Genomic DNA, 13813 nt, shown 5'->3' with positions numbered 1-13813 from the left:
AATGGTGTGAGCTTTACGAGGTGCTTATTGATTACAGCGAGAGATCGGCATTCAATTGGCCTAAACTGTCTTGTTTGGCCAACAAAAATTGATTAGTTTATCGGGCTCCTTGACCGCCAACCACAAACATTTTCGGAATGCGTTATGTTCAGTTTCAAGACTCAAGACTATAGCGGTCGCATTAGCTAGCAACGAATTCGTACTGTACATTCATCTTTTAAAATTTCACTCCCAGCTGAACATCACATCACCCAGTGACCATTCCCTCCCATCCATATATAGGCAGTTTAACTGCACATGCGCTATAAATACATGTCACGAAATCAGAGTCAATGTGATGACGTCACAGGTTTCTAAGCACGTCAGAGTTTTTTGATGACCATCGCTGACGCGCCACCACCGCCATTACAGATGCTTGCTAGACCCAGGGCTCCCTCGGGCAGGGTATGCGTCATGTGGGCTATAAGTCGCGAACCAGACATTCTGTAAAATAAAAGCAGCCTTCATTATTTGATATCGGTGAACGTGGTAAAAGATTTTTGGATAACACTGGACAGAAGTGAGATGAGAACAAGACGCGCGCGATGAAATGCCTACGAGCAAGCTTACCTTTGAGTCACGCGCGCGGGCGAAGCGATACGGCGGGGAAGAGTCTGGTGCGTACGTGCCAAGTATGCTGAAAGTGGCGTGTGTGCTCAAACGCAGGCTATGGTTTCCCTCCGGTGTCCCTTTTTTCTGGTAAGTCAAGTTTGTTCCACGTAACACATAACATTCCACATAACTCACCCAATAGGATGGCCTACTGAAACGGCGCCTCCATGGATGTTCACTTTGTCTGGGTCTAACTCCATCAGCTGTAAAGAGAAGAGATAAGATTCTTTTTGCAATAACTGTCTAATTTCTCGCGTGCTGATTGGCTCATTTTTATCATCAATAAGAGTACAGACGGATAAAATACTAATTTATGCAAGCTTTCAAGTTCAACTTTCAGCTGTCAAACTGTCAACTCTTTAACCAATGAGAATCAAAAAGCGAGAAAAGCTATTGACACTGTTCGCGTCATTTTGAATAAACTTCACTTATCTTTGTTTACGGCGTCTTTTCCCTTCATTTATTCCCAGCATTTGATCATTTTGGGATCTTGTTATTGTAAAAAACAAAAAGACGTCAGTTTTTTTAATGCGTCTGTCCTCTTATTGATGATAAATTGCGTCATAACATTGTAAAAGTTTACTGCGGAACCACTCGCCTGTGGCTCATGGTTCCACAGCCACTTTGACAATGTTATGACGCAATTTATCATCAGTATATCAATATGATCATCAGTTTAAAATAAGCATACAAGGTGGGTCTTAGCGCAGTTCAGTCTACGTAAACATGCATATAACGTATCATTTTATTACTTTCTCTAACGAACGGCTAGCTCGAGACGTCAGCTATTTAGAAAATTGACTCATCAACTACAAGTTATATGAGAAGCTTTATCTTCCGTACAAGTCTTGAGGTGGAAGCGTATAAATTTGCGAGTTTTCCAAGGAGAACCAAACACTTCCAAAATATTAAAGTTATTCTACAAACTAATACCATACATTTCTTTGTTGGCTAGTAAAGCGTATTTCATTTTATATCAAGACCATATGCCCTAGTTGATAATTTCCCCATTCTCGTTACCTGTTCGCTCAACAATGTATGTAAAAATGTAAGGATAATTTTATATACCAATTACTCCGAAGAGTCAAAAGTTTAACAAAGGGTTAACAAAACTCCCGGCATGGTCAAGAAGGTGAAACAAACCTTGATGTTGGCCAGAACAACAGCGCTGAACGCCTCGTTAATTTCCCACATGTGAATATCCTCCTTTTTCAATCCAGTCTGTTGTAACAACTAAAGGACAAACGAAAACAAGGTTGGAATCTAACCGTTGCGTGCTTTAACTTCTAAAAGCGGTAGAAATAAATTGTTTTGCAGTTGGGCCGGTTGATAGAGCAGTTTTGAACTGGGTGTCGTAAAACCAAAACCAAAGTAATCCCTATGGCCAATCACAAAGGACCCAAGTAAACCAGTTAACCAATCAAAACTCAATGCAAATACATATAGCCGATGCAAAGCGCGGGAAAACATGTGAGAGCGAGCCACGACTGGTTTTACAGTGTGGCAAATGTAGTTAGTGTGGGAGGCGCGGTGGCCTCATGGTTAGTGTGTGCTTGTCTCCTGGTCGAGCGGTCCGTGTTCGAGCCATGGCCAGGGACATTGTGTTGTGTTTTTAGGCAAAACACTTTACTCTCACAGTGCCTCTCTCCACCCTGGTGTATAAATGGGTGGTACCTACTACCGGCGAACTTAATGCCGAGGGTAACCCAGCGATGGACTAGCATCCCATCCAGGGGGAGTAGAAATACTCCTAGTCGCTTCATGCTGCAGAAACCGGGATAAGCTCCGGCCTGATGGACTGCTTCGCTCGTATGCAGACTCTAAATGTAATTAAAACGAAGATGTTGCCCCATTAGCCAATCAGCAATCTTGAAGAGGTTCATGTGACTTTTCCCGCGTATGGCGCCAGTTATATGTTTTCTCGCGCTTTGCATCCGTTACTCGTGGTCACTAGTAGAAGTTTTTCGTCCTTGTTAAAGCACAGCATTAACTGTATAAATTAATAACTGCGTACCTTTGGCATTGCCGCTGCTGGTGCAATAGGAAAGTCAATTGGTGCAACTGAGGCGTCAGCAAATCCTGAAGAAGAAAACAAATTGTTTTACTCGGCATCATTAACAAAACAGAGTACTTTGTCTGTTAAATAGTTCTGACAATTAACAGGCGCTGTATAAGGAAATGACTCCGTGGGACTGGACGAGAGAGTGGCGAAAATCGAGCCTAGTAGTACTTCAGGACAATTAATCCTCTCCTTGGAGATGTTCTTCAGCCTTGTCAAAAGTTGAAAGGTCTTGCGGTATTTTTATTCGCTAATAACCAGACTCTTCTATACTCACCTATTATGGAAGCAAGCGGCTTCACTCCTAGCCGGTCAGCAACCTGTCTGGTCATGAGCACGAGGGCGGCAGCCCCGTCATTCAGTGTGCTGGCATTGGCGGCTGTTACTGTTCCTGAAGAGTAAAATTTCCCGTGTCAGGTAACACTCTTGGAGCAAAACAAGCTTCATTAGGCGCCTTACTTTAAGCGAAAAGCACTATGTAGACTCGACAAAGTTTTCGATCGACCTTTGACAACTTTTTGACATCTTTACTTTGGCCTTTCTGTTGCTTGGCCAATCAAAACCCAAGTTAGCCTAGGAAGCGGGGCATTCAAAACGGCACGTGACAATAAGATACAGGTGCAGTTGTTCGCTGTTTATGGCCAATGAAACCAAAAAGATATCAAAATGCTCTCAACCATTAGTTAAAATCTTCTGTATTACTTGGTGCTGTGAAAACCATGGATGGTTAAAAGGAATTTTAATTTCGTGGAGCCATTGCTTTTAGTTTCATACCATATTTGTAGTGTTCTCCAGAAGCGCCGGCGGCCGGCGTTTTCGCCGGCTACTCGCGTTTCAAGCGCCAGCTACTTTTGTGAGACAAAACCACAGAAAATGATTCTTCTGTTTCTGTAAGACGATTCGAGCGAAGCTTGAATTTGCGCTTAAGGTGGCTCAAAACAGTTTCCAGCAGTTAGATTTTGATGGGTCATTATTAACCACTCTTTATCACTTGATGCAACAATCATGGTATCAACAAACTGCCCAGTCATTGGTGAACACGCTGTTATCATTTTCGTACACAATGGGTCACCATAGCAACAAAATGACCTGCTAAAAACACTCTTAATTATAGTTTTAGGGGCTTATAATTCAAAAACGGCACGGTGAAATTTTTTTAGATTATTAAATTTTGATAAGCACGATAAGACGCAACGTTTGGCAAAGTTTAAAAAAATTCTGTATACAGGGTTCAGAGCCACCCTAAATTTTCAAAACTTTAATGTAGGTCATACTGTTGCTATGGTAACCTATTGCGTCACGAAATTGACAACACTGTGTTCACCAATGATTGAGCAGTTTTTTGATACCATGATTGTGGCATCAAGTGTTAAATAGTGTTTATAACGACCCATCAAAATCTAAGTGCTGGAAACTGTTTTGAGCCACCTTAAAATAAGTTCCAAAAACAGTAAGCGAACATGTTATTATATCTGGAGGAAACGATAAACAACAGCTATCTACTGTTATAGACAGATAAGAACGTAAAATGTTCTTTTAGTTGCTCAAAGACAGACATGTAACATTGTTAAAAGTGCATTGGCGGAAGCTTCCAATGTAGGCTACAACTTTTGCCGCGATTCTGTTCCGATTCTGTCCGTGTATTTCGTCAATTCCATCGTGCAAGTTCGTCTCTCAAAGAGCACGTGGTGTGAACAACTTGAGGTCCTTGAGGCAGCCAACGAGAAAATTTTCGTGAAATCAGGAATGTCCAAGCGAAAATCCGTGCCGAAACATTTCCGACACATTCTAGCTCTGACCTCAGGATACCATTTATTTTCAGCTTCACAGAGTAATAATAAGACTGACATGTCTGACAAGGTCTGTATACAAAAACAGCATTAGTCGACACGTTTCTGTATGGACATCTTGTCAGTTTGTATAGCATTCCGCCTATCAGGTGACTTGTGGTAATTTATAAGCCAACTGTACACAAGGAATGCAACAACTATACAACAGCTTTTATTAACAGTTGTATTTTTTCCCTCTCAAGGGCTAAATTTTATATTTTTCGTTACAGACAAAATAAAGTTACCTTTTAACACATCTCATTATACAGTGGAATTCAGATTCTACGAACCTCCAAGGGAAACTAAAATTGATTTGAAAAATCGGGTATTTCGAGAAATCGGGGGTAAAATTACAGTGTTCGACAGAGGGAAGGGAGGCGACTTTTTATTTGAGTTATTGGGGGGTTTGAAATATCGAAGGTTCGAGAAATCGGGATTCCAATGTAAAACGTTTACAAAAATAAACGTGAAACAACAGAACTGTTTTTACAGCATTTCTCACCGTAGAAATGGCCTGCAGAACAGGCGGACTAGCGCCGGAACAGAAAGCAAAACGCGATACACGAGCGCGGAGCGCTACCAAGGGCGCAAAGAAAGAGTCCAGATTACTTCGACCCGCACTTAACGCTCTACGCCGCTAATCCGCCTGTTCTGCAGGCTAACGTAGCAATTGTCTATAATTAGTGAGCAGTGTGGGCAAGATTTCAAATCCCAGTGAACTAACTGAAACTCACCATTGTTTTTCTGAAAGGCAGGCTTCAGGGTAGCGAATTTGTCATACGACACTCGCTTGAACTCTTCATCTTCACTGAAGACAACATCAGGTTTACCTAGAAAAGATAAAATAATGAAACTTAAATTAATTTCCAAAACGTTTGAAATTTACGGTGTGGTAGAATCATATTCATATGCTGAACTGACATGTAAGCGTTGGAACTGACAACAGACGTTGACGAATCGACTTCATACGTTGGCGAACTGGTCATTGGCGAAACGACCGGTTAAATTACCATCTCGACACAAGCAGAATGGTGCGCAACATTGATAACTTTGTACAGATAAAACCTCCCGAGAGACCCAAAGTTTTTCATTGGTATAAAGTTAAATTGGACAACACACTGGGAAAAAACTGTTTGAAAAGATGCTTTTAAAGGTGGCTCAAAACAGTTTCCAGCACTTTCCAAGACTTAGACTTCAATGAGTCATTACAATCGCCCTTCCTCTGAACCCAAGTACAGAATTTTTTTAAACTTTGCCAAAAGTTGCATCTTATTCCGCTAATCAAAATTCGATAACAAAGAATGGAGGTCACTGAGCTCGTTTTTGCGTCATTAGCAGTTTAAAGTAAAATTAAGGGTGCTTTTAGTAGGTCATACTGCTGCTATGATAACCTATTGTGTCACGAAAATGATAACTACAAGTACGACCAATGATTAGGCAGTTTTTTTGATTGCAGCATCAACCGATAAATAGTGGTTGAAATGACCCATCAAAATCTGAGTCTTGGAAAGTGCTGGAAACTGCTTTGAGCCGCCTTACAATGGTCACAGACCCAACCAGCTATGGCTTTCTATCCTTTATTTTACAGCATTTAAACAAAGTCACTGTAGACTTAGAAATCTCATTTCAAACATTGGATCATCCTTGGCATGAAACACTTAAAGTAGATTAATGAGTTAGATGTGTGGAAAATGACTAGTTATATAGCAGGCTATCATACCTTTCTTTTGAGGAATAGTGACTGGGATGACTTCATTGTTAAATGTCCCTACCTTAAAAAAATAATACAATAAAACAATAATTTTCTTACAAACACTGCACACTAATTACATGATTGTAAAGAGACATACGAAAATATATTTTTTGGTGTGCTGATCAAACAATGTGCAGTTCCAGTGTTAACATCCTTACCCAGTGCAAAGTAGTTCAGTTCACAGAAAATTCAGTGAGAGAGGTGAATCAAAAACTGAAATTTGTAATTAGACCTAATTAAGGAAAGTATGAACTTCTAGATGGGTTGGGTTAGTGAGAGGAGGTTCAGCCAACTCAAGAACTGCCAGTGGCAAGTGCACACTTGTAGCATCTCTTCTAAGTGTTAACTATATATTTTCTTATTTGTTTGTTTATTTACTTGGAGCAGTTTTCAATTGAGTGCTGTAAAACCAAAACCAAAGTAATCACCCAGGCCAGTCACAAAAGGCACAGAACATCTACTGAACCAATCAAAAGGTAAAGCAAATATGTCTAGCTGTCATAAAGCATGGGAAAATGTGTGTGAGTGTCGCTACTGTCGATTGGTTTTGCTTCTTATCCCTGATTGAAGGACAAAGTAGCACAATTATTTTAAGCCAGTACAAACCAAAGCAAAAGCCATGCATTTTCAACAATCAAGTGAAAACCGCTCTATTTATACATTTATTACATTTTATTTACAGGCCTTGATAGATGTATTACCTGCCATGCAGCTTCTGTCTTCTTGTAAGAACTAATTGCAAATTCGTCCTGTTCCTCTCTACGTATTTCAAGCTTTGATGCTGTATTTTCTGCACAGTTACCCTGAAGAACAGAAGAAAAACCAAAGTATGTCTTTCTTTAGCCCTGAACTGAGCAACAATTAAGAAATAGAAAACATGTTTCTAGCGAGTTATAGAAACGCGAGTGGAAGTTTGGGAGAATGAGAAATGCTGTGGGAACACTGGCCGCAGGCAAGTGTTTCCACAGTTTTTTCGAGTTTTTGTGACACCGCAACAAAAAAGGAAAACAACTTGTTAACTTTGATTATCAAAATGTAAATTCTCTTTGCTCACGCCATCATTACATCAACAGCTTGTGCTAGTTCTGTGTTTCTATCGAGTTATAGAAACATGATTTTTAACCAATCAGCGTGCATATTTTCTTAGGACTGTTTTCTAATAGATTTTTAATAGGAGTTCCATACAATTATATACTGTATGTAAGTTTGAAATTGGCTAAGATCTACATCTAGTATGTCCCACAGTAAGAATTTAACACCATAACATGATCTGAGAAAAAATCCTTGCATACCCTAAGAAAAGTCATTAGAAATTCCCAGGGGGTGGGCTCTCAAAAAGCCAAAAAATTTTTAAGGAGAGTAGTGAAAGCTAAACTGGAATTTTTTGTGGAGGAGTAGATAGGGGGCTCCAACCCAAAAAACCTTCAGCGGGGAGGGAATGGATATTTTCTACCACAACACAATTAGAGTATATATGAAGTAATTAGAGATTGAACTTGAGTTGAAAAATAATATTTGACAAGGTCTGTATACAAAAACAGCTGCATTAGTTGACAAGTTTCTGTATGGACATCTTGTCAGTTGGTTTAGCATTCTGCCTATCAGGTGACTTGTGGTGAGCTATTAGCCAAATGTACACAAGGAATGCAGCTATATTGACTGTCTTTCTAAGATTTTCTAGTCAAAGACATTGTTATACTAACAATGGATTGTTATTATGGGTACAAACACAGAAATGAAATCAATCAATACAGAAGCAAGCAAAATAAAAAATGTTTGCAGTTGTTGGTTTTAGTGAGGACTATAGTCTGAAGTACATCATTACGTACCATGTGGATCTGATTATACACATCCCATAAGCCATCTTTGACAATTCCATCCTACAAGAAAAAAATAAACAGAGTTTGAAATGACTTCCAGCATTTGAAAATACTTTATGACTGGATGACCTACAGACTAATAGTGCAACAATCGGATTTAATTATTTTTGCACCCAAGTTTATCTGGTATCTGTTATTTATTGTCATTCATAATATGAGTTATTAAATTCATCTACATGTTTTTACATTGCATTTGGCTGGCATTTCTCTTTAGCTTGTTTAAATATCAGAGTTTGAGTGTCAATTTATGCAACATGATTGTCTGAGTGGCAGGCATTCAAAGGGGAGGCAGACAGGGGAAGTTGAATTAGGAGCATGCCCTTGCACCCCATGCTCGAATTTGACTTCTCCCATCTCCTTCCCCTTCGCAAAAGTGCCACAGAGCTAGCAATATGGATGTCTACAACTAGAGTGGACATCTTTTACCAGACCAGTCTGCAAAACATACTTGACCATGCTTGCATTACTGTGCAAGACTGTGATAAATATTGAATGCCATGAATTGCGTCATTGTGGTTGCAACTGACAACCTGTCAGGGACGGTGGTATTTGCAAGTAGCGCTGCAAATGAAAACTTTCACTACTCCATCAGGCAAAAAAAAATGGTTCATGACTACATATACTTGCAGTTTTGTACCATAGTAACCTACTTCCATTGTGTGACCCCCATATTTTGGTGGATCTCTGCCAACTAGAAATGGTACATTAGACATGCTCTCCATTCCACCAGCAACCATCACTTCCTGGTGATGAAACAATACCATACAATTAAATTTTAAAAGATGTCAAAGCTTAAGGACCTTAAGTCCAACACTAATTAAAGCCAAACTGACCTATACTCCTGAAGGCGGGATCCCATACAAAAGGGATGGAGCTGCTCATCATACCTTTTAGGGGTTAAAAAAGCGGTTTTGCTACCTCTTAGGGTGTTCAGTCTCAAAAGGCCCACAACAGGAGCTTATGTGGTACACTTTAGGGTATTGAGCCAAAAACAGTATGACAGGAGATAATGTGTTGTCCTAGAATTGGTAGTATTTGGTATACCTCTTAGGGGTGAAAAATATATCAAGCCACACCCACAAAACAGGATCTTAGTACCTCTTAGGAGTTCTTTACAAAGTTATAAACAACCCCATCCTTTTTGTGTCGGAGACCCCCCACTGGGCCTACACTACCAGAGCATTTCTGATCTTCTCAACATAACATGGGTGGAATCTACATGTAGTCCATAGAAATTGACTCCACCCCCACCCAGCATCTGGTCAGAGAAACAGTATCCATTCATCACTTCTGGGAAGAGAGAGAGATTTACTGCGAGAGTAAGTAAGGCAAGGTTAAAAGTCGAGGTTGGGCCAAGTGGTCCACACAGCTTTCATCAGGACCTTACTGTGGTTTCTATAGCATTAAGTCTACTTCCCCCTGCAAGGAATGGTAGTCCATTGCAGGGTTACCACGCCCCAGCAATAAATTTGCTGGTACCCATTTCTATACCTGGGGGGAGAGAAGGCAAAGTGTCTTACCTGAGAACACAACACAATGACCCCAGCCAGGGCTCAAAACCAGACCTCTTAATCTGGGGTCCAACACACTAACTTTTAGACAACCACACCTCAAGCAATGGGGAGTAAGTGTCTCGCCCAACAACAAAACACACTGACCCAGACCAGCACTTAAACTCTTTCGTCCAACATGCTAACCATTAGGCTGCCATGTTTCCTGTAGAAAGTCTCAAAGACAGAATCAAAATTCTCTTTAGAGCTTCTATACATTATCAAAAACCTACTTGGGAGAATTTGTGCTAAAGTAGATGCTCTTTGCTAAGATGATGCAAACCACATAAACACAGAAAAAAAAATGTGAGACAATTAACCATTTTAGGAAGCTCTTAATAAAAAGCTTTCATCAAATATATAATTGCTTGTTTGTCTTTTTCTGTAGCATTCTTAATTACAAGTGACAAAATTATAGACAAGCCACCTGAACTCAACGAATGCAACAAAAATAACTACATGTATGATTTTGATCATTTACCAGTAAGTATTTTGGGTAACACTGCCCATGTAACTTCACATACCAAACCATCTTAAATAATATTCGGTATGCATAAGGATAGAACATTAATTTATCAAGACGCTGTTTAATGTTCGACAAGAAGCAAGTATGGAGGTGTTGATTTAGGGAGCAGGAGGAGGAGCAGCGGCAGCAACAACAACAAAAATAGCAGTAGAAACAGCTGCAAAAGCAAAGGCAGTAGCAGCAGCAGAAGCAGAAGTAGCAGGAGCAGCAGGAGCAGAAGCAGAAGCAGAAGCAGAAGGAGAAGCAGCAGTAGAAGCAGCACCGGAAGCAGCAGCAGAAGTAGCCTATGAACGGACTCCGTCTGGAAGGGCCAAAAAGCAACTGGCTGAGAGTGAAGTGGCAGAGAAGAGAACGGGGTGGAACAACAACAGAACAGCAACAGAAGCTGAAGTGGCAGAAACAGAAGCAAAAGCAGCTGAAGCAGAAACAGAAGTGCTCAGCAGAAGCAGAAGCAGAAGCAGCAGCAACAGAAGCAGAAACAGAAGCAAAAGCAGCAGAAACAGAAGCAGCATAAGCATAAGCAGAAGCAGAAGCAGAAGCAGCATTAAAAGCACAATCAGAAGCAGCAGCAGAATCAGACCAGAAACAGAAGCGGAAGCAGGAGGAGGGTGAAATACATTATAACCAGTCACACACCCTCAACAGTTAGTTGCACTAAAAAAGAGTTTGGTCGTGATTATGTTGTGATGATGGGTTAGAATTTCATAGTTCCTATTTCCCATAAATCAGAATAGATGGAATACACTACAAGTTAACTGAAACCACACCTGATCTCCACAAGCAAGACTTTGGGCCGCCATCATAATGGACTTCATTCCAGAAGCACAGACCTTGTTTATTGTGGTACAAGGAGTTGATATCAGCAAGCCTGGAGATGGTGATAAGAGGACATACACTTTAGGGTTGCAGTTGCCAGTACTAGAAAGCTAGTTTGTGGAGGCTGTGGTGTTACTAACAGGGAGTAATCATGGAGATGGAATCCAGATCTACAATTTCCTGCCAAAATAACAATCACATCAAACTGACAAGGACATTTAAGAGCAGTTCTGCTCAAATATCAAATAGCCCAGGAAATAGCAAAAAAAGGGATTTCTTCAAACTTGCCCAGAATGAAGCCCTAGGGGCACTAGTCTAAGAAAGACTGGTATAAATTTGATCAATCAGTCATTGCTTCTTAATTGAATATTTTCTTTTCAATGCCAATGTAATTTTCTTGCAGGAACAGTGGATCTCCTTAGTGAGCAAGATAGCATCATCCTGTTTTTTTTTTTTTAACAGATGACTGAATTTTAACTGTGTTAGCTACCAACACATTCAGTGACATGAATAATATGACTTCAGTAAACGAGGCAAATCATGGTACGTGTAGTTCTTATCTACATCTAAATTTATTAAGTTGATAAAATCTTGGAAGGCATCACATCAACTGTACATAAGAACTAAAACAGAATATATATATGTACATATGCAAAAGTTAGATAAAAGTAAATGTGTCAAAATAACACGATAAATAAATAGTAATTCCTAGTTACAATTTACTTTACTTATTTCACATACTTCCCTAAATTTAAAAATATTACAATAAATAGTAATTCCTAGTTACAATTTACTTTACTTATTTCACATACTTCCCTAAGTTTAACTTAAAATCAGATAACGACTTGCAATTTACTAAGTCGGCGGGCAGTGAGTTCCACTCTGTTATTGATCTAGGAAAAAAAGAAAACTTAAAAACGTCCTTAGATACTTTCAGCATCCTATATTTAAAAGCATGGCTGTTGCGTGTTCTTTTTTCACTGTTTGGTATTAAGTTCTTTTGTCATTAGGTTCTTATACCTGCTCCAAGGGTTGCCTGTCGTGCGGGAGCTTGACCTTCACCAGCTGTACACACATTTCCCATATAGACTTCTTGCACATCCTCTGGCTTGATACCTGAATTGTAAATACTGGTAAGATGACCAATACTACCTAAGTTAGCCTTTTGAGACCAAATTGAGTAAGATGGGAAGAAAAATTTTCTTGAGATGTTTTCTTCCCTTTAAACTGTGTTGACATTAATTTTATTTAGGAATTATGAATCTCAAGCAAAAAAAAAAAACAGCATCTCAACTTGTAGCTAATTTCCAAGAGATGACCTACAATGGTGGACAAAATTCCTGCATGAATTATCTGTCTTTTAAAAACGGAGTTTGAAAAAGCACTGTTATCCTCTTCAAAATTCATTTCTGCCCCCCCCCCCCCCCCCACCCCATACAATGTTGAAACTCTAGAGAAATGTCCAACATTGTAGGTGGGGTGGGGGGAGGGGCTGAGCAAGTGTAGTTGAATTCACGCACGACTGTTTGTTTGGTGCGTGTGAAAAAGTGCCACAAGTGCAAGTTTGTCCCAAGGCTTTTGTCCATGATTGTAGGTCCAAGATGTTTTCTAGCATGACTTCAGACTCCTTAATCCTTCAAGAGAAGTACAGGGGTTTCATTGACATTCTCAGCAGGAAGGCGATTGTTTGCACAGGCCCTTAATGAAACCCCTGGAGATAAACAGACAGTCAAATGAGCAGTACACTAAATGTACCTGCTTTTTCTACTGCAGCCTTGACAACAATAGCTCCTAGCCGGGGGGCTGGCACACTGCACAGGGAACTTCTAAAAGACCCTATTGGTGTTCTCACTGCACTGGCAATCACCACTTCCTAAGAAAAACACAACAAGCAAACCTTCTTTTAACCTCAATGAAACAAATTATATTTCCATGCTCAAGACTAAACTCGAAACATCTAGGATTTGAACATCAAATTTATTTTAATTTTTTTTGCTATCTATTATATGCCTGCATGTATATAACTATAACTATAACTTTTGTAAAACGAATATTCTAATTTTGATTGTTTGATTCATTATTCAACTCTCGCTCTCCAAACATTCCAGTGTGATGATGACACACCTCTCTCACACCTCCAGTTTTTTCATCACAAGAAAAAAACCGCTTATTTTACATCTAAAACCTAGTTCAGATGTAGGTACAATTAAAACCAATCTTAACAAATAACTATAGATCCAAAAAGCGTGCTAGCCCCCCTGAATGACGATGCAAAATATTACGACATCATGAAATACCGAATGAGCTTGCCGTTTTAACTAAACGTTGCCTGCAATAAAGCTGATTAAAGGTTTGAACACTAGAAAATAAACCAGACCTTTTTCAGTAGGAGGGTCGTAGAAAACAATTTTCTTAATCTATAATATTTATATGTTAAATTAAGCTTAAGTCGTAAAATATAAATTTTTTAACACAAGCAATTCAAATGCACCCACGTGTAAACCTGAGGCGGTAGAGAGACACTTTCTAGATGCATTCCAACCCTAGGAAATAAAGGTACGAACCATAAATCAGAAAACGGACATGTTATTACCTAGATAAATAGTAATATATGGAAATTAATGAAAAATAATACCAAATATCTTGAGATATTTAGACTCGAAAACCTCATTGCGACAAGAAAGCTGGCCATTTTGTGCGGAGTAGGGGTAACGCACTTGGTACTTCATGTAATCCACAACCAGAAGTG

At 39.6% G+C, this 13813-nt stretch overlaps 2 protein-coding genes across 2 annotated transcripts in view; one reads left to right on the top strand and one right to left on the bottom strand.

The window, feature by feature from the left end:
- Positions 1–10645, top strand: part of LOC145481597 (transmembrane protein 135-like) — a 78306-nt gene extending 67661 nt beyond the window's left edge. The window contains exon 12 of the transcript XR_014048662.1: positions 10634–10645. The gene's annotated coding sequence lies outside the window, so the exon portion shown is untranslated. The remainder of the gene's footprint in view (positions 1–10633) is intronic.
- LOC145481596 (acetyl-CoA acetyltransferase, mitochondrial-like) overlaps positions 157–13813 on the bottom strand; it is a 13671-nt gene continuing 14 nt past the window's right edge. The window contains exons 1-15 of the mRNA XM_081460108.1: positions 13700–13813; positions 13560–13607; positions 12820–12937; positions 12085–12180; positions 11016–11116; positions 8823–8915; positions 8122–8172; positions 6994–7095; positions 6260–6311; positions 5274–5369; positions 2988–3101; positions 2666–2730; positions 1795–1884; positions 787–854; positions 157–483 (exon numbers count right to left, since the gene is read on the bottom strand). The exon at positions 13700–13813 is cut by the window's right edge and continues 14 nt beyond it. Of these exons, the coding sequence (XP_081316234.1) occupies positions 363–483; positions 787–854; positions 1795–1884; positions 2666–2730; positions 2988–3101; positions 5274–5369; positions 6260–6311; positions 6994–7095; positions 8122–8172; positions 8823–8915; positions 11016–11116; positions 12085–12180; positions 12820–12937; positions 13560–13607; positions 13700–13756 (1272 nt within the window). The 5' untranslated portion in view covers positions 13757–13813 and the 3' untranslated portion in view covers positions 157–362. The remainder of the gene's footprint in view (positions 484–786; positions 855–1794; positions 1885–2665; positions 2731–2987; positions 3102–5273; positions 5370–6259; positions 6312–6993; positions 7096–8121; positions 8173–8822; positions 8916–11015; positions 11117–12084; positions 12181–12819; positions 12938–13559; positions 13608–13699) is intronic.

The sequence above is a fragment of the Orbicella franksi genome, chromosome 3 (assembly GCF_964199315.1).
Source record: "Orbicella franksi chromosome 3, jaOrbFran1.1, whole genome shotgun sequence".
Classification (NCBI taxonomy): Eukaryota; Metazoa; Cnidaria; class Anthozoa; order Scleractinia; family Merulinidae; genus Orbicella; species Orbicella franksi.
This window is presented reverse-complemented; position numbering and strand designations above follow the sequence as displayed.